Below are 19,084 nucleotides of genomic sequence, written 5' to 3'. Positions count from 1 at the left end.
AGAAACGACCTGATTACAGCTGAGGGAAGATACCTTGTGGAGGTGTGCGTGACTGGGGGTGCAGGAAACGGACAAGATAAATACTCCCAAGTATCCTGACAGAAAAAAAGAACAGAGACAAAACGTGTTTACATTCAGAATGAGATGCACGATCCATTGTTCCTGGACTCACAAGAAGTTAACAATGTTCCAATGTTTCTCTTGCAGGACGCAGTCCTTTTCTCCTCTAAAACCACCAGTGTTCTGTGTGTTTTCAAAAGGCACACCCAGGTTTTTGCGGGGTTTTTTTTTTTTTTTTTAAGCTTATCATCAGTTTTAAGTCCTTGGCCAACTTGTTTCTAGTTCAAAAGAAACCACGTTTCCAATAAGCACCAAACACCAAACTAATGTTTTCATTCTCTAAAGCAAACTTTCCAAAATGTTCCTATTTCACATACTTATAAGTCTCTGTAACCGGAATGTACCCAGATTCCTTTTTCTTGTTTCGTGAAAGTTACAATAGAAATGTGCTCTTACAGGAAAGCCTGAAAAGAATAGAACTTTATATAAAACTTTATAAATCCCCCAAGTATCCTTGTTAGGGAAAGAAGCCACGAGGAAATATTTGGCGTTCTGTTATTTCCCCAAAGATAGTTAGTTTAGTACTCTATCTGATCAGATTTTAAAACAAACAAAACTCTATTAAACAAGAAGTTCCTTACTACAAATATTTTATCTCTTAACATTTCTCAATAATCAGAACTGGCCTAGAAACTGGCACAGAAAGTTAAGAAACAGGGATGTCCACACTAGAAACCTCTTAGTTTTATAGATGCCACTTAAATTGCTATCTGTATTGAAAAAGACACTTTACCTTTACAAAAAAACAAGCAAGTGCCTACCTCTCACCCAATTTCTTGGATAAGGTCTAATTCATTTTTTACATTAAAAAAATCCTTAGTAATTCTCCCTTTGGGAATTTAGTCACTATAGACTCATTTACTGTTTCCCTGAAAGTGGAGGAAAACCTACAAGATGAGCAGGTGCAGATAAGTGTAGTTGAACATATTAATTGCAAAAAAGTTACAAACAAGCTTAAAAAACAGCTCCAAAAGAAGGTTTCGAGTTAATAGCTATAGTCTCCTGTCATCCACAGAGAAGAGAGAACCTAAAAAACATCAAGCATACTGAAAACCAGAGCAAGATAAGAACATACAACAGGGTTCCCAATTGAAGTCAAATTCTTCAATAAAACAAGAACAGATTGTGTCAATCTGTTTTACTGGCCACTAATAGTATAATTTGGAATTTTTTAAAGATTTCATAAATTCTGATAATACATAACATTACATTGTCACATAAGAAACACAAAGTCACCAGCTCTACAAATGCTTTCTAAGTAAAGAATACGTCCAACATGATGCCAGGAAACTCACAATCTAGGAGACGTTATTTTCTTAACAGGATTGTTAACAAGTCTGACAACCCGTTTTTTATCCTATCTCATCTCTGACCACACGTTTGTCTTTAATCCTTTGAAATGGGTCTATATTCCCGCTTAAGTGGAAAATTATGTTCATGCAACCTCCCGGCCTAAGGACAGCTAATTTGTAGGTATCAAAATCAAAGTGCAAATCCATGGAGTTTTAACACTTCAGGTACACGGTGCCCACACAACCACAGAACGGAAAGGCCTTGGCATACTGTGGAGAATGTGATGAAGAAATAAAACATGTAGCTTATTTTTGGTCCTTTGTTCCAGGCACCTTTTCACTCATGGTCTATTTCAGCAGTTCAGACCTAAGCCTGTCCAGTGGTCTGGTACCATCAGGAAGTACTTGTCCATTGCTTCACAAAATCTAGTCCTGTACAACTCTGGAGAGACCACGGTGGGCATTTTACCTGAGATTATGAAAAGAGCAAAGGGAAAAAGCTGTTACATAGTTGATCAACAACTGATCTGAACAGCTATGTTCTTTCATGAAAACTGCCATAAAGACACACACACCACAGCAGTCTCAGAAAGGACAGAGGGGTGTTCACTGTGCCCCATGACATGGGACAGGTCCTTCCTGCTAGGGGGTTCCATTTTAAAAGACTGGCTCTTGCCTAGAGATGCGAAATGTTTGAAAGCACAAATGGAGCTGGCAGTGCTCAGAGAACTTTGAAGATTGAAGCGTTAATTAGAGACAACCTCTTATTCAGAATCTATGGCCTTATTTGGGTAACTTCTCAACTTGAGAACCCTTGGCAACTTAACACAAATTTAAAACCAATTATTCCCCCACCTACGCAATTCCCTTTATTATTTGATCATCTGGGAAATGATAAAATCAGAGATAACCACTTACATTTTTAGAATTTAAAAAAGTACCCACTTTTTATTTCTGGGTTTTTTTTTTTTATTTTTTATTTTTTTTTTTTTATTTTAGAGAAAGAGTGAGCATGAGCAGGGAGAGGAGCGGGAAGAGAAAGGGAGGGAGGGAGGCAGCGGGGGGTGGGGAGAGAGGGAGAGAGAGAGGAAGAAAGAGGAAGAGAGAGAGCGAGAGACAGAGGGAGGGAGGGAGAGGGAGAGAACCTTAAGGAGGCTCCATCCATGCTCAGCACAGAGCCTGCCACAGGACTTGATCCTACAACCCTGGGATCATGACCTGAGCCGAAATCAAGAGTCAGATGCTTGGGGCGTTTGGGTGGCTCAGTCAGTTGAGCATCTGACTTCGGCTCAGGTCAAGATCTCATGGTTCGGGAATTTGAGCCCCGCATCAGGCACTGTGCTGACAGCTCAGAGCCTGGAGCCTGGAGCCGGCTTCCGATTCCGTGTTTCCCTCTCTCTCTGCCCCTCCCTGCTCGTGCTCTGTCTCTCAAAAATAAATAAACGTTAGAAAAGTTTTTTTTTTTTTTTTAAAAGAGTCAGATGCTCAACCAACTGAGGCCACCCAGGTGCCCCAAAAAAGTATCCATTTTTTAAATGTTAACTGATAAGGAAGGCAGAAGAACAGTTTAAAGAATAAACAAAAATTCTGCTCACCTTGTCCCCCTAAAATTCCTGTTGATTTCACAACCATCTCAAGCTTTTTGTCCCATGTAAATGTTCGAATATAATCTGTTACAGGAGGCAATATTGGCAGTAAAGCTACGTTAGTAAGTGTGAGAAAATAACGACAGGAATTACTATTACTTCCACCATGTTTACTGAGTGCTAACAATACTGCCAGGTGCTGTCCCCAAGGTTTGTCTCCATATTAATTCATTCAATCCTCATTACAACTTCACAGCGCTTCATTTACACAAGTAACTTTTTCAATACAGATTGTTTTTGGTAAAGATAATGAAAATGAAAATGAGGACACTGAATAGAAGGTAACTAGAATTTAAAAGCTATTGATTGTGAATTTTCAAGTGTAAGTTGGTGAAAATATTTAACAAGCTATTACGAGACCAGGCTGAGTATAATCTTCAAATATACTCTGGCTTCAATCATGAACTAGAAGGTATGCTTGCCGACTTACCTATAATTCCGACTACCAGCTCATTGCTGGTATCATCTCGTCCAACCAGCAAAGAATAATCTATAATGAGGTGGCTAGAAAGGAAGTGGGAATCACTACGGATCGAGGCTCTCAGCACGGCTTTGGAATGAGAACGGATATACAGGGGGTTGTCTCGAACCATCTTTAAGAGATTTTCATCCAGCAGGACTACATCACAGCTCTCTTTCCCAGTATCAGTTTTTACATTTCTATTCCTAAGTGAACCCTTCAAATCAAAAACCTAGCAGAAAGGAAATTCTCTGTTATTTATGCATGAGTTGTGCAATGAATTAATGTAGTTAAATTGGAAATGCAGAAAGACTCTTTACAGCCCATACCATTATATACACTGTTAAATTTAATTTTAAAACTTAATCATAACGTATAGAAGCCATTAAATGCATGCATTATAACTGTTCAATACATAAAATAAATGGTGATATGATTCATCATTGAAAATTAATACCTAGGTAGTCAACTACTCAAACATTTCAGAAATATACTAACACACTTAATCAACTTTAAGAAACATTAACAAATAACTCCAAAAGTATATCACTGAATCGTAAAGCAGTTAAAATACAGATGCAAACAGTCTTAGGAAACTTACAGCTTTGATACCAAAACCCTATGCAATACTTACGGCAATGTAGAAGCAACAGCAGGTCTCTAGAAATTTTGGGGTAGTAAAAGCCACACACTCAAAGGTCAGGGGACGTAGGTCCTAGATCAGTGCAACATGAAGTGTATTCTGCAGACTAATGCTAGTCAATTGTCGCTGGCTCATGACAACATAAGGAGCTAGTGCTAGAATGTGAAACAGTTGCATCATTAAGCACACTGTTCATTCAGCACAGCACCACACTCTCAATGAAGAAAGCAGTGCATTGAATTATATTCTAGTATAAGCTCCTTACCTCACCAGACTAGGGACAAACAGTTCAAGGACCAACACTCTTGAAAGGTACTTTTCTAGAATCTAAAACAACCTGAGTGCTGGTAGTATCTGTGTGACTGTCAAAAACTTAAATTTTTCTGGGTCTTAGTTTCTTCATCTTTAAAACAGAGATGATGGAAACAGATCTGCCTTCTAATTCTGTAATTCTGTGTTTCTAGGATATTGGAGAGGTTAAATTTTAGGACCCATCTACAATATTCCTCTTTATTCTTTCCTACAGGGTTCAACAATTCCAAAGTTAACAAACTTTGGCCTAGCAACAAAGGCTTAATACTATTAAATAAGATGTTATTCTCTAACTCCTTATAATCAGGAACCAGAAGTGCCAAAGTTTCCAGTAGCTAAGTGGCTTGCATAGTTCAATATCCTTACCTGTGCCATCTTTCTCCCATAGAAAAGATTTTCCATGACAAGGAGATCTAACTTCTTCTCAGTATTGTTCTGAGAATTCTTATAACCAATTCTGTAAACTCCAAGAATTTTGGCCAATGCAGTGGGCCTCTGATCAAGAAAAAAAAAAAAAAATGAAAGTCAACTCTTATCAAAAATGATTATTTGTAATTTAATACCCATATCTGGATTATCCATGTAATATCCAAACTAATGTTCTATTAATAGGACCAGAGGGCCTTGAAAGAAACTTAAACCCTTGAATCTCAGAAGCAAGTGAAAAGTAAAACAGCAATGCCAATAAAAACATTAATGATCCTTAATATTTGCCCAAAGGATAAGGCTTTACAATTTCTCAAAATCACAAATTTTACTATGACATATAATTTCCCCTAAAATATGCAATAAACCATAAGTGAAAAACAATCTATGTGACTCCCTTATACACTCACTGGGAAGATCATGGCTAAATGTCAAGTGGGCAAACCTGAACCACTGGTTGCCTCTCTTTCTACCTAAGGATCCATATACCTGTCTTAACAAACACTTCTAGTTTCTGTCTTAACAAAATTACAAATTCTAATGTGCAGGCATTACCATTCAATCTTAATGTTTCTACACACACACACACACTAAATGCAACCTGCTCAAGATCTCTTGGTTCCTGGCTGGCAAAGGTAGGAAAGAGGGTTTGAAATGACTACATTCTCTCACACTTTAATAACATAACAGAGATCCAGTCATGTCCTGTCCCTATTTTAGCATGGAAAAGACTGCCATTGGGATGAATTCTCAGGATATGAAAAAGCCCAGAAAACTCTAATTACGGACCAAGGTTTGGGATTTCTACCTTTTGTTGAACAGCATTTGTAATATAATTGAAGTAGTGTGGTGCAAAGTCAAGGAAAGACTGGACTTCCAGACGAGGCATCTGCTTCAAAATGAATCTATCATCTAAAAGGTAGAAATGTCATATGTGTTTATTCAGTCACAGTATTTCCTGAGGTAATCTATAATAAATCACTCCAAAGATCCCAAATGATTTGTTTGCTTCATAGCTTTAAGGGATATTTTCTAATGTCAAGAGAAAATTTTAATCAGAATATAGTTCTCAATGGGGCGCCTGGGGTGGCTCAGTCGGTTAAGCATCTGACGTGAGCTCAGGTCATGATCTCACAGTTCGTGAGTTCGGCTGTCAGCATAGAGCCACTTCGGATCCTCTGTCTCTCTCTCTCAGTCTCTCAAAAATAAATAAACAAACAAACAAACAAATAAATAGAATATAGTTCTCAAGTAATTGAGGGCTCAACAGGTTCCTGAGGATTTATGTAGTCAAGAACCACACGTAAATTCATAACTAGATACTAAGTAAAACTACTTACTGAGTGCTAACTACTAAGTAAAATTTTATAAACTCCTTTGTTAACAGTGCAGTAAGTCACAGTTATGAAGCTTGTATCAAGCAACATTCCTCCTGCGGCATTTTCTCAAATAATTTTGCTCCCAGAGTATGGAGAACGGAACATAAAGTACAAATGGTCATCACCTTCTATAATACCTCTGCAGGTGAAGAACCTGGCCTTCCGATTTTCAAGTTAAGTATTTGTATTTTTATCTTTCTCTCACCAGCTCTGAGGTACCCCTTTTGACTCTTCTAGAAATTCTCTGTTACTATTTACATTTGGAGAAGTCAGGACCAGATCAGAGTTTAGCAAGGATAGGATCAATGTCTGTCTCTAAATACACACCACACATATGTACACTCTTAAAAATTATTACATCCTTTCAACCATAAAAAAAGAAACCCTTGCTTGACGACTGGCAGTATCATACAACCTCAATTTAAGTGAGTCCTAAATTATCTGAGGGCAAAAGATAGCTACTACTCAGTCAGTAGAACATAAAAAGACTTCCCTTCCGTGGCATAGAAGGCAGCTCCTGATTTGCCCCCACGGGCCTGCCAGGGCGACGAGTGGGAAAGAGAACGAATGAAATCTTCTTCACTGCTCCCCAGAATCACCTCACGCATCTTATGAAACTCTCCCGCATAGTAGAGCCGACAGTAAAACTTGGCATTCGCGTCAGAAAATTCTATAAACAGAAGTGTTAAAGATAAAAGGGGGGTGAGGGGCTTTTACGAGCCAAAAATCTCTCTTCCTTCTTGCTCACTCCCACCACCAACAAATGCGACCATTTGGTTTTCTTCATGACGGCATTTCTCACGCCACATCTACATCCCTGTTCATCACAGTTCTGTTAAAGTAACCCTCAAGGAGAATTAAAATGCACCTTATGACTTACAGAAAAATCAACCATGAAATAAGACCCATTTCTAACTTTATAGGTTACTGTATTTTCCTCATTGTGCTTTTACATCTTAAATTTTACTGCATATTCTGGATGATACGTTTTTGGCGCGCGCGCGCGCGCGCGCACGCACACACACACACACACACACACACACACACAATGCTAGACACCTGGTCACGGCTATAGCTCTAGACTACATAATAATTACTTAAACGTTAGAAATCAAATCATTATAAATTAAATTATAATTTAAACTAAGTTTCTGTATAAACTAAATAATGTTTATTTTATAAACTAAATCTAGATTAAATAAAGCTTATGTCAGGACACAGACTTAATATTTATTCTAAGAAACAGGATATTTATCTAGTATAAGACTAGAAGCCTTAAATAACAGTTTGCTCAATTACAGTCCCCATCCCCGCACCATCAGTATTTTATCTCTTACTTACGTAGCTCCACGTGAGGATTTATGAGTTGTTTCTTTTGTGTATCTCCTCCATCTACCTCATCTACAAGGTTTAATATCGTTAGTTAAGCCAAAGTTTTAAATGGGTTACCAGTTCATTTTGCTTCCCCCCCCTCCCCGACATAATAATAAAAACTAACAAGTCAACCCCCTGTTATCCTGGTCAAATCACTCTCAAGCAAGTATTATATGTACAATTAAGCTTGTGTAGACTATCACAAAAATATAGGTACCTTTGGAAACATCAATTTTCATATGAAAAACAGAGAAATTCAGGTTGAAGAATAATTTTCTTGTATTTGATGCCTCTGATAGTAATATACTAACTCTGCTCTTACATCAAGTTTCCATTACTTCTTTCTCAGTTTATGACTGTCTTCCCTGTGTGTGGAATAATGCTTCTCCAATAGCCTGAGATGCTTTTTTTTTTATTGATAATCTTTTTTTAATTTTAATTCCAGTGTAGTTAATATATAGTGTTATATTAGTTTCAGTTGTACAATATAGTGATTCAACAATTACATTACACAGTGCTCATCATGATAAATACACTCTTTAATCCCCCTCTCCTATTTCACCCATCCTCACACCCACCTCCCTTCTGGTAACCATCAGTTTGTTCTCTATAGTTAAGAATGTTTGTCTTTTTTCTTTCTTTCTTTCTTCATTTGTTTTCTTAAATTCCACATGTGAGTGAAATCATATGGTACTTGACTTTCTCTGACTTATTTCACTTAGGATGATAGCCTCTACATTCATCCATGTTGTTGCAATATATACATATATAAATGGTATAGATGCTACTTCTTTATCCATTCATCTGTTGATGAACACTGAGCTACTTCCATAATTTGGCTATTGTAAATAATGCTGCAATAAACATAGGGGAGAATATATCTTTTAAAGTTAGTATTTTTGTATTTATTTTATTTTGTTTTTTATTTTTTAAAATTTACATCCAAATTAGTTAGCATACAGTGAAGCAATGATTTCAGGAGTAGATTCCTTAATGCCCCTTACCCATTTAGCCCGTCCCCCCTCGCACAACCCCTCCAGTAACCAACCCTCTGTTTGTTCTCCATATTTATGAGTCTCTTCTGTTTAGTCCCCCTCCCTGTTTTGATATTATTTTTGTTTCCCTTTCCTTATGTTCATCTGGTTTGTCTCTTAAAGTCCTCATATGAGTGGAGTCATACAATTTTTGTCTTTCTCGGACTAATTTCACTTAGCGTAATACCCTCCAGTTCCATCCATGTAGCTGCAAATGGCAAGATTTCATTTTTTTTTTTTGATTGCCGAGTAATACTCCATTGTATATATATCCCACATCTTCTTTATCCATTCATCCATTGATGGGCATTTGGGCTCTTTCCATACTTTGGCTATTGTTGATAGTGCTGCTATAAACATGGGGGTGCATGTGTCCCTTCGCAACACCACTCCTGTATCCCTTGGAAAAATGCCTAGTAGTGCAATTCCTGGGTCATAGGGTAGTTCTATTTTTAGTTTTTTGAGGAACCTCCATACTGTTTTCCAGGGTGGCTGCACCGGCTTGCATTCCCAGATGCTTTCTTTGTTATACGCTAAGATACACATATAATACATAAAATATACTAGTGTCTACCTCAGAGCAATTTTTTATATTTGATTTGTGTGTCTAGATCTACTCTAATTATTGCAAGTTTGGAACATACTTTAATAGTTAGAAGAAACAATCCTCTATGTCTCACATTTCAAAATTAGTTTTCTAAGCACCAATGTCTTCCAAGGATTACAGCCCAACAGAAGCCTACAGAATCCTAAACAGATAGCTTAAGTACTAATGAAAATATATTATGCTATCTTGTAGACTACTAATTCATGATCTAACCCAGGGTCACCGAACTATTTCTGTAAGGGCCAGATGGTAAGTATTTTATTCAGTCAAAACTATTCAATTTTTCAATATAACACGAAAGCAGCCAGACAATAAGTAAATGAATGGGTGTGCTTATGTTCCAATACAACTTTACTTACAAAAACAGGTGAGCATGATTTGCCTATGTCTGGTCTAACCTCATATCCAAACACAATCAAGTAGACATATTTTAAAATATCACAATGAAGGCAGACATCAATGCCCTCAACACTATAGAGACTGGAAAAGAAAGGAAATGTCTAAGGGGGTAGTGGAGTGAAAACATTTGAATAGATACTGTGACTTACATGTTTTACGTGTGTAATGTCACTCAGTCCTAGTAAGCCTCAGAAGACATTGCTTTTGCCACCTTACAGGTATGGAAACTAAGGATTTCTGATTCTACCACACAGTAAGTGACAGCAATAACATCTGGCCTCTATCAGCACCATGCTTTTCCCACTCTGCCATACTGAGGCATGAGAAGACAGCGAAGGTCTGAGTTTCAGCAGTAAGAATTAACTACTTAAGGCTAGAAAGAACACAAGCAGCTAAAATAAGCTCATTTGGTTTCCTTTAACACACCTTGAGACTCAGCACCTTGATTCTCCGTCCCCTCCTTGCCCGTCTGCCCAACCTGGTAGTAAGCACTGTCTGCTCCACGTAAGGTCTCTCTTTTCTGGGAAGAGAGATCAGGGCTTTTCCCTGCTGTCCCTCGGAAGAAGGACAGCATTCCAGAAGTCTTTTTGGCTAAAAATAAAAGGTAACATATTCAGTACAGGTCACTACAGGTGAAAAGAAAAAAACGATTTTCAACTCATTCCTTTCTTAGCAAGAACCCATTACACGAAGGTAATAACATTATTCCATATGTTTTATGGGTTTGGGGGGGAGGTGGTTAGTCAAGCACTTTTATTATCAGAAACATAAAAGAAGAGCAATGTTCAGGTAGCTATATATCAAAATGAGAAATTCTACAGAAAAACAGAATTCAGAGTTAAAGGTAATATCTCTGTACCATTTGTGTTCCTATATTTTAACACAGCAAAATATAAGATTTTTTCAGCATTTTTCAGAAATTAGTATAAGATGGCCAAAGCTTACATACCTTTTTTTAATGTATTTACTTGGGGTGGGGGGGAGAGGAAGAGACAGAGAGGGAGAAATAGAAATAGAGAATCCCACGCAGGCTCTGCACCGTCAGTACAGATCCCGGAGGCGGGGGGTGGGGAGGGAGGGCAGGGGCTCAATCCCACCAACCATGAGATCATGATCTGAGCCAAAATCAAGAGTTGGACATTCAACCGACTGAGCCACCCAGGCGCCCTAGCTCACTCTGTAATTTTATTCCTAGTTTTGAATTTGGTATATACATATATATCATCTATGTATCATGTCTGAGCTTAGCATATATGATTCTAATCTTGTTCAATTTACCATCTATAAAATCCACATAAAATGTCATTCATAAAGTGCTTATTAGTTTAGGGTGGCAGACCCCCTTATGGCCTCCTTAATATCCAAGCCCACCTTGTTCCTTGCTGAAAGAACTGCAATTCTGGTTGGGGTGGCAATGTGGAGAACCCCAAAAAACGAATCACAATTTGTATAAGCAACCAGGACAGCGCTGTTGTTCCTTCCAGGAAGGGGTGGTCACAAGACTCCTCACTAGCCAATGAGACTGCAGGGGAAGCCTCTGTATTCCTCATCACAGGAAACAGCTGCAGCTTATACCTACTTCCCTTCTCTCTGCCTTAAATGGAGACATGAACTGGAACATTCTGATCATGAGGAAAATTTAAGAGAATCATAAAGAAACTACCCCCTCTACTGTCATGACAATGCTGACTAACTGAACCAATGCCAGCAACTGCCTACCTCCGGATGTTGCTTTTTTAGAAAAATAAACTGTTATTTGGTTAAGCCCCAGTAGTCACTTGAGTCTTCTGCTATTTGTAGTGAATAGATTCCTGACAAAGCCAAAGAGATCCATGCTCAAATCCCACCTTCCAGCTACTTCTGTAATCTTGAGCAAGGTACTTAAGTTTAACTTTCTGAAAACTGAGGATATATACAATAATTCTTAGTAGTTATTATGGGGATTAAAGGACATGACACATGAAAAGTTCTTTTCACAATGCTAACAATACTGTAAAAACTTTTTTAAGTTTCAAAACACAAAAGTTTAAGTTTTTTAAAGCCACTCTTAGCTTGTATACTTCAAACTGAAAACTCTAAGGCAGATTCTGCTTCTTTTTGCAGAGACCTATGAGTTTCTAGAAGTTTCAAATCCAATAATCAGGTAAAGATCAAACGAAAGCAAAATGTGTATAAAAGAGGGCATACAAAAATTTATTAACGCATATAATACTGTAAAGACCAGAAGTAATAAATTCTTGCCAGATGCTATTTCTTATTTAATGTTTTCTTCTTCAAACCATAATTATAAATAAAACTAATAATAACTACTCCTCTATGTATAATCTTACTTGGCTGTGGTTCTGCTTCTGCTGTACGGTTTGTCTGTCCTCCGCTGACCTCAGGTAATCTAATAGGGCTGCTGCTCTTTGGTCGGCTGTCCAAAGTACTGAAAAAAAAAAAAAAAAAAAAAGGAAAAGTTAGATTCATACTACTCACACAGAAAGTGGTTCCTACATTAATTGACTCCCCACCTAACCCCACCCACAGTATCCAAAATTCAATTCATAAGTCATACAAACACAGGTTATAACACAGAAGAAAGATCTTCCTCTGAAGCAAAATGTTGTAACTATGAAAGTATACAGAAAATATATGACAGCAGAGCCTTTTATAATACTTTCCCCAAGTCCATTAGAGCTATATTAGCACCTGTAAGTCAAACAATTACAGAAAATACCAATTTCGTATTTCTCAGTCTAGTTACCACATTAATAAATCAGATCAAATTGTGTCACATTAGTGAAAGTCAAAAACCTATTTCAATAAGAAAATAATGAGCCTACGACAATTTCTGTCTACATGTGTAAAATACCGAACATACTAAAAGAACCAGTTTGGTGGGGGGGGGGGGGGGTTGTTTTTGAACTATTAGAACGTTTAATTATTATTGAAAATTCACAAGTAGTTTAAATTACAAGGTAAAGCAGTGGGTTACTAATTTCACAAGTTACCATTATTTAAATAAAAACAATAAGGAGAATTTAAAATGCTGAAAGTTTAAATCTGCAATATACACTGAACGTCTATGGCCATGATCAGAAAACTACTATCCAAAAGCACCGCTGAAGGCCTTTTGCTATCCTTGAATTTTGTTCTGTTAATTGTTGCCTAAAGTTTGAATGCCACTGTCGGTATCCTAGAAACTTTCATGCTGATAATCTATTACAATAAAATTGAAGTATGAGCATTTAAAAAATGATGACATAGGGGCGCCTGGGCGCTTCGGTTGGTTAAGCCTCTGATTTCAGCTCAGGTCACGATCTCACACTTCTTGAGTTCAAGCCCCATGTCGGGCTCCGTGCTGACACCTCAGAGCCTGCAGCCTGCCTCTGATTCTGTGTCTTCCTCTCTCTCTGCCCCTTCCCCACTCGCATTCTATCTCTCAAAATAAACTTAATAAAAATAAAAAACTAAAAAAATGATGACATATAGCCAAATTAAATAAATTCTACTCAATCACAGATTACCTATTTGTTGGAAGCCCTTCTTCGGCACTGTTCCGCTGAGTCGCTTTGGATAATTCCTCTAAGGCATTTCGGTATTCTTTACAACTTAGGGTAGAAATAGGTTGCAACATGTTAAACATTAAACTTCTCTTCAAAATAAATCATATACTTTAGAATAAGCTCTGCATTACAGAAATACAATCGTTTTGTGTACCCATAACTAAACATGTTTGAGTCAACTAACAAAAGTTATCAAGTAGAAGCTTCATGAAGAAGGTCATCTTCACAGATAATACTGCAAAATACAAACCAACACACCAACCAGTATCAATATCCTAAACGGTGATTGTGAAAGCCTTTGTATTAATATTTAGACCAAATATCTTCAGGAATACAACAGGTAATTTAAAGTATAAAACTTCAGACTTTAGTGTAACTGTGAAAAGGGACGTGAGAATGTTTTTCTACTTAGAGGTACTAAACTTGAAGAAAAAAAATTCAACTCTTAGACTAGCAGTCTGGGAGCCCTGATTTAGACAGATGTCAGGGAACAAGATAAGCATGTATTATTTTTCCAAGACATTAGAAGAAAGTGACTTCTACTAGTATACTCCATTCCTAACAGTACAATAGGAATTTTTTATTTAGTTGGCTTTCTTACCTTTCTATCTATTAATGTAGCAAGACTAAGCAATAAAGTAAGAAGCAAATACTAACTTCATAAAGGCCAAAAGGCAAAACAAAACGAAAAAAATTGTCATATGGAATCTCCTAAAGGAAAGAAATTCCTCATTACCCAAACGCGTGAACTCTAATAAATGCTAAGGCATATAAATCTACCTTGTTTACTTCTACATATCCAATACCTAGTATACCACATCTTATAGACATTTAAGTATTTGTTGAATAAGCAGCCTTCTTGTAAATAATATATAAAAAGAAAATTTTAAATTTCAGTGTCTTCCAACAGAAAAAAAAATTTTAATTAAACATCTTAGATTATACTTAAACTAAGTTCTGTCACTACCAAGATATTGTCTGTGCTGTCTTTTTAGGGGCGCCTGGGTGGCTCAACGGGTTAAGTGTCTGACTTCGGCTCAGGTCATGATCTCCCAGCTCTGTGCTGACAGCCCAGAGCCTAGAGCCTGTTTTGAATTCTCTCTCTCTCTCTCTCTCTCTCTCTCTCTGCCCCTCCCCACCTTGTGCTCCGTCTCTCCCTCTCTCTCTGTCTCAGAGATAAGTAAACATTAAAAACATTATAAATAAATTAAATTAAATTAAATTAAAAGTGCTGTCTTTTTAGACAGAAGATATAAATACTTTTATAGAGGAATGCTTGTTTAAAACACATGATAACTGTGGGCATGTAAGTGGGTTAAGGCATAGGAACGGCATTACTCTAGTAAGGAAACTACCTGCTACGTGTGGGAAGCAAGAAGGAAACTGAGAGCACAAAAAGGAACTCAGACGACATAAGACATTCTAGTGTATCAGTAAGTAAATGTAAGGAAGGGATACACAGTAGAACAGAGAATGTTTAGAGGATATAAAGGTGAGTAAATAACTTGCCTAGTCAATTTACTAAGTAGAAGCTTGCTTAAGAATCATCCTGTTATTATCTGGGTACAGAATACACTTTCATACACAAAGAGAACAAGCTATTGTGCCCTAAGAATATGTATTTTTGTTTATATTTAACCATTCTTCCCTACTCTCTATAAAAGAACTCAACAATAAGATGGTTAGTAAATATACATAAAATATAAAGATCTAATCACAGGTGAAAAGTCCCATGAATAATACCTGAGAGCAAAAGCAATGATGGAGCTGGGCTCCTTCTCACAAACAGCAATGGGTACCCGTTCGTGTTCATACATTAAGTAGTGTTTATCTGGATCACTGTTCAAAATTTTCAAATAAAGAAGAACAAAATTAGCATAAAATCATCTACACAAACCACTAACACATTATAAGTAAATCTCATGACAATTTTAAGTTAGGTAAATACTGCATAATTACAAGAATATAACTAAATAAGCCAAAATGTATGTAGAATTTAACCAAACAGCCAAGGAAAATGTTATCAACAGAAAGTTTTTAAAGGTAATTGGAAACTGTCAGATCGGTTTTCAAATCAAAGGGTTCCGGAATAGTTACTCTATACAACGCTTTCCACGTTTCCAAGAGGAAATAATGTAACACAGTTTCTACAAGACTTTTTGTTCAGGCTTATAGTAGAACAAAATCTTTCACACTTCTGCTATCCATTATAAATACTTTTTGAGATGAACACAGCTCCAAGTCTAGTAGTAGTCCAACAAGAAATAATTTAACACAGCCATTCTCCTATTTATCATATGGAAACTCAATGGTGTGACTCCATTTTAACCCAAATCTTGATCCCCTGACCTCCACCCTAAAGCTCCTAGGGAGGCATTCATTTATTCGTGTTAACAGCTATTTGCTGTGCCAGAAACACAATATTAAGAAAAACTACTACTGGGGCGCCTGGGTGGCTCCGTCGGTTAAGCCTCCGACTTCAGCTCACGTCATGATCTCGTGGTTCGTGAGTTCAAGCCCCGTGTCAGACTCTGTGCTGACAGCTCGGAGCCTGGAGCCTGTTTCAGATTCTGTGTCTCCCTCTCTCTCTCTGCCTCTCTCCCACTCACGTTCTGTCTCTGTCTCTCAAAAAGATAAATAAATGTTTAAAAAAAAAAAATTAAAAAAAAAGAAAAGAAAAACCATTACTAAGCACCTAACATGAACAAGATGTGAAAGCATCAAATAATCCTGCAAATAAATACAATCACTATCTGTGGTAAGCGCCACGAGGGAATCATGAGAGCATGTAACAAGGAGACCTAATCTGGCTGAGGCAGGGAGCTAGTGGGGACAGTCTAAAGTTTCCCTGAAAAAGAATTCAGAGTAATGACAAAAGAAGAAAGTGAGGGCATGGGCAAAGGTCATACAATAGGAGGAACAACAACCTAGTCAAGAAACTAAGTCAAGTCTGAAGTAGAGAAAACAGGGACTTTCACAGATTGTAGTGTAAATCTCTACTTGTCTCCTCCCTGAGACGGTGAGCTCCCAAGAGCAGTGATTTTCCGTATTAATCTTATTCTACATCCTGGGGCACGAGAACTGGCACTCAGTACATTTAAATATTGACTAATAAATTAATACAAAGTTAAGAACAAAGGTCTTATGAACAAATGTCCACCTTTTGGATGCACTTGCAGCAGCATAAAGGAGCAGCATCTGATGGCTACACAGATCAACCAGTGGGGAAAAAACTCACAGCCAAACTGTTTTCTTTCCTACTCAGTGAGCCCAGTACAAACAAGATCACATGAAAACTTGTACAGGTCATTGTAATTCATTGACCGAAAAGTACCATGTCCCAGAAAGTTGTAAGTCAGTACTGTCATCTTCATACACAACCAGCAGTATGTTTTTATGACTATGGGATCAATAGATGTAGCAGTACGTCTTTAATATAGACAGATAGATAGATACAGATAGATATAATATTTATATATAGGTATAAACAATTATTTTCAGAACTAGTAATCTTAAGCATTAAGCAACATTAATATTTTTCTCACCCATTCATCTACTATATGATGATGGTTGCTATATAATAATTCTATAAATTACATTATACCAAAAGACACTTCTTTTACTATGATGGAAATATAATTTGAGAAGTATGCATAATGTTAAATAAATATATTTAAATACGTAAAGAATAAATATTTGGAACGAGGTGTTTAAAAGTAAGTGAAAACAAAACCACCCAACAACAGCCACTGACTTTTATAGTACTTACAATGGAAATGGAATAGGGTTGTAGCTATTTCCTGGAAGCAAATTTGCAAAGATGGCTTTCATGGTTGATTTTTCCTTCACCTGGCTGTCTGTGGATCCCAGCAAATGTCCATCAAACACATCTAGGATAAAAAATATTCTACTTATAAGTTAATATTCAGAACAAGTAAAAAACAGTATAAAGTATCAACATTATTTCTTGCCAGTTTTGGAATACAGACATGTATTCACACCATAATTACCAATTATGGTACAAAATGTCTGATCTAGGAATAAGGACTCTTTGGGGATGAAAGAGGAAACAACAGTGAAGCATACATAGCACTGACTCCAAAGATCACACTGTTTTACATTTCACCCTCTCTGAAATTGGAACCATCCCATAATTGATGCTTTATCATTGCAGGGGCCGGGCAGCAGCCACGATGAAATTACTGCCTGAGCATTCGTGAACGTAGCCACAGCTCTTCTTATTATCACTTCAACTCAGTTATATGCACTGTGGCTGTGACATCGGAGTTTAACTGCAGTTTAAAAGTTATTTTGGGGGCACCTGGGTGGTTCGGTCAGTTAAGCGTCCTACTCTTGATTTCAGCCCAAGTCATGATCTCAAGTTCACAGGCCACGAGGCCTGAATTGGGCTCTGCGCTCACAGCATGCAGCCTGCTTGGGCTTCTCTTCTCTCTTCTCTCTCTCTGTCTCTCTCTCTCTCTGCTCCTCCCCCAGTCGCACACTTGTTCTCTCTCTCTCTGAAAATAAGTGAACTTTTAAAAAAATTAAAAACTAAAAGTTATTTTTAAAGTTTACACTACTTAAGTAGTTACTGCTTTGAACAGAAAGCAAGGAAAGAAACGAGGCATAAATTTGCCATTAGTGAAATAAACAGTTGTTGTGGGAGAAATGGCTGCAATTTCTCTTATTTTCTTACAAGGCAAAAACCATGTGCTTTGTGGGACTCAAGAAAGTAATATTCCCAGAAAACAGATGAAGCAGAATAACATTCTGCTCCTTAGATATTCCTATGTCAAGGAGTGCCAACTGAAGAAGTGATACGGTAAAAAGCTGGAACTAAAATAGCACTTCCAGGAAAGATAAAACGTACAAACTCTAAGAGATAAGAAAGCGTCGTATCAAAGCATTCACAATGTTCTCTTTCAGATGAAGTACAGTAAAAATGACTTCAACTGTACCTTCGGAACTGCTGGCTGTATCGAGCTCAGGGGGTGCTCCCGCCAGCTGCTCGGGCAGGGCTTCCGGGGGGGTAGGCAGCTGCAGATGCGCCGAGCTGGCGGGGCTCTGGCTGGACAGGGTGGTCAGGAAGCGGTCCTCTAAAGAAAAACAAGACTTCAGTGAGTCATTCAAAAACGCTGAGCCCATGTCTACCTAATAGGAATATTTTTTAAATGCCAACTCATATTTCTGCCTCCTAAACCAAAGAATTTTAGCTTCCTAAAAATGACTTAGGCCATTTTAGCACACATTTTAGAAATAGATACAGGGAATCGCTTCTCGGCCTTTTGGCTAAGATCAAGTGTAGAAATAGATACAGGGGCGCCTGGGTGGCTCAGTCAGTTAAGCCTCCAACTCTTGGTTTTGGTTCAGGTCACGATCCCGTGGGTCTGTGGGTTCAAGCCCTGCATCAGGCTCTGCGCTGACAGTGCGGAACCTGCTTGGGATTCTCTCTCCCTTTCTCTGCCCCTCCTCTGCTCATGCTCTCTCTCTCTCTCTCTCTCTCAAAATAAATAAATAAACTTAAAAAAAAAATTTTTTTAATAGACATAGATACAAATATCCAAACAGGTTACATGAGTTGACCTCAGTCAGCTCTTAGTGACAGCACTGTGGCTGGCCACCCAAGTCTGATTCCTATCAATATTCTTTACGACTAGACCATAACTGGTTACCTAAATCTCAGTTCATTCAACTTAATAGGGAATAAAATCAAGACACCATTGGAAGAAAAAAATCACGTGCTCATTCTCAGGGGGAAAGTTTACTGAATCATAATAGAAAAATATCAAGAATTATGAGTTGAGCTCACATTCCACAAAGACGATCCAAGGTAATGTCCCTACA

The 19,084-nt window shown here is 37.6% G+C and overlaps 1 protein-coding gene across 7 annotated transcripts in view; it reads right to left on the bottom strand.

The window, feature by feature from the left end:
• Positions 1 to 250: 250 nt before the first annotated feature.
• PIKFYVE (phosphoinositide kinase, FYVE-type zinc finger containing) overlaps positions 251 to 19,084 on the bottom strand; it is an 87,769-nt gene continuing 68,935 nt past the window's right edge. For all 7 annotated transcript variants that reach the window (XM_040476050.1, XM_040476049.1, XM_040476048.1 and 4 more), the window contains 13 exons: positions 18,199 to 18,336; positions 17,010 to 17,130; positions 14,984 to 15,079; positions 13,202 to 13,285; positions 12,023 to 12,120; positions 10,119 to 10,283; positions 7,620 to 7,679; positions 6,772 to 6,948; positions 5,708 to 5,811; positions 4,840 to 4,968; positions 3,489 to 3,750; positions 3,008 to 3,082; positions 251 to 1,881 (listed from right to left, as the gene is read on the bottom strand). In XM_040476050.1, coding sequence (XP_040331984.1) covers positions 1,766 to 1,881; positions 3,008 to 3,082; positions 3,489 to 3,750; positions 4,840 to 4,968; positions 5,708 to 5,811; positions 6,772 to 6,948; positions 7,620 to 7,679; positions 10,119 to 10,283; positions 12,023 to 12,120; positions 13,202 to 13,285; positions 14,984 to 15,079; positions 17,010 to 17,130; positions 18,199 to 18,336 — 1,625 coding nt within the window. In that variant the 3' untranslated portion in view covers positions 251 to 1,765. The remainder of the gene's footprint in view (positions 1,882 to 3,007; positions 3,083 to 3,488; positions 3,751 to 4,839; positions 4,969 to 5,707; positions 5,812 to 6,771; positions 6,949 to 7,619; positions 7,680 to 10,118; positions 10,284 to 12,022; positions 12,121 to 13,201; positions 13,286 to 14,983; positions 15,080 to 17,009; positions 17,131 to 18,198; positions 18,337 to 19,084) is intronic.

This window comes from Herpailurus yagouaroundi, unplaced genomic scaffold (assembly GCF_014898765.1).
Source record: "Herpailurus yagouaroundi ecotype Mexico unplaced genomic scaffold, PumYag 140, whole genome shotgun sequence".
NCBI classification, from domain to species: domain Eukaryota; kingdom Metazoa; phylum Chordata; class Mammalia; order Carnivora; family Felidae; genus Herpailurus; species Herpailurus yagouaroundi.
The sequence above is the reverse complement of the archived record's forward strand: the minus strand, read 5'-3'. Positions and strand labels throughout refer to the sequence as shown.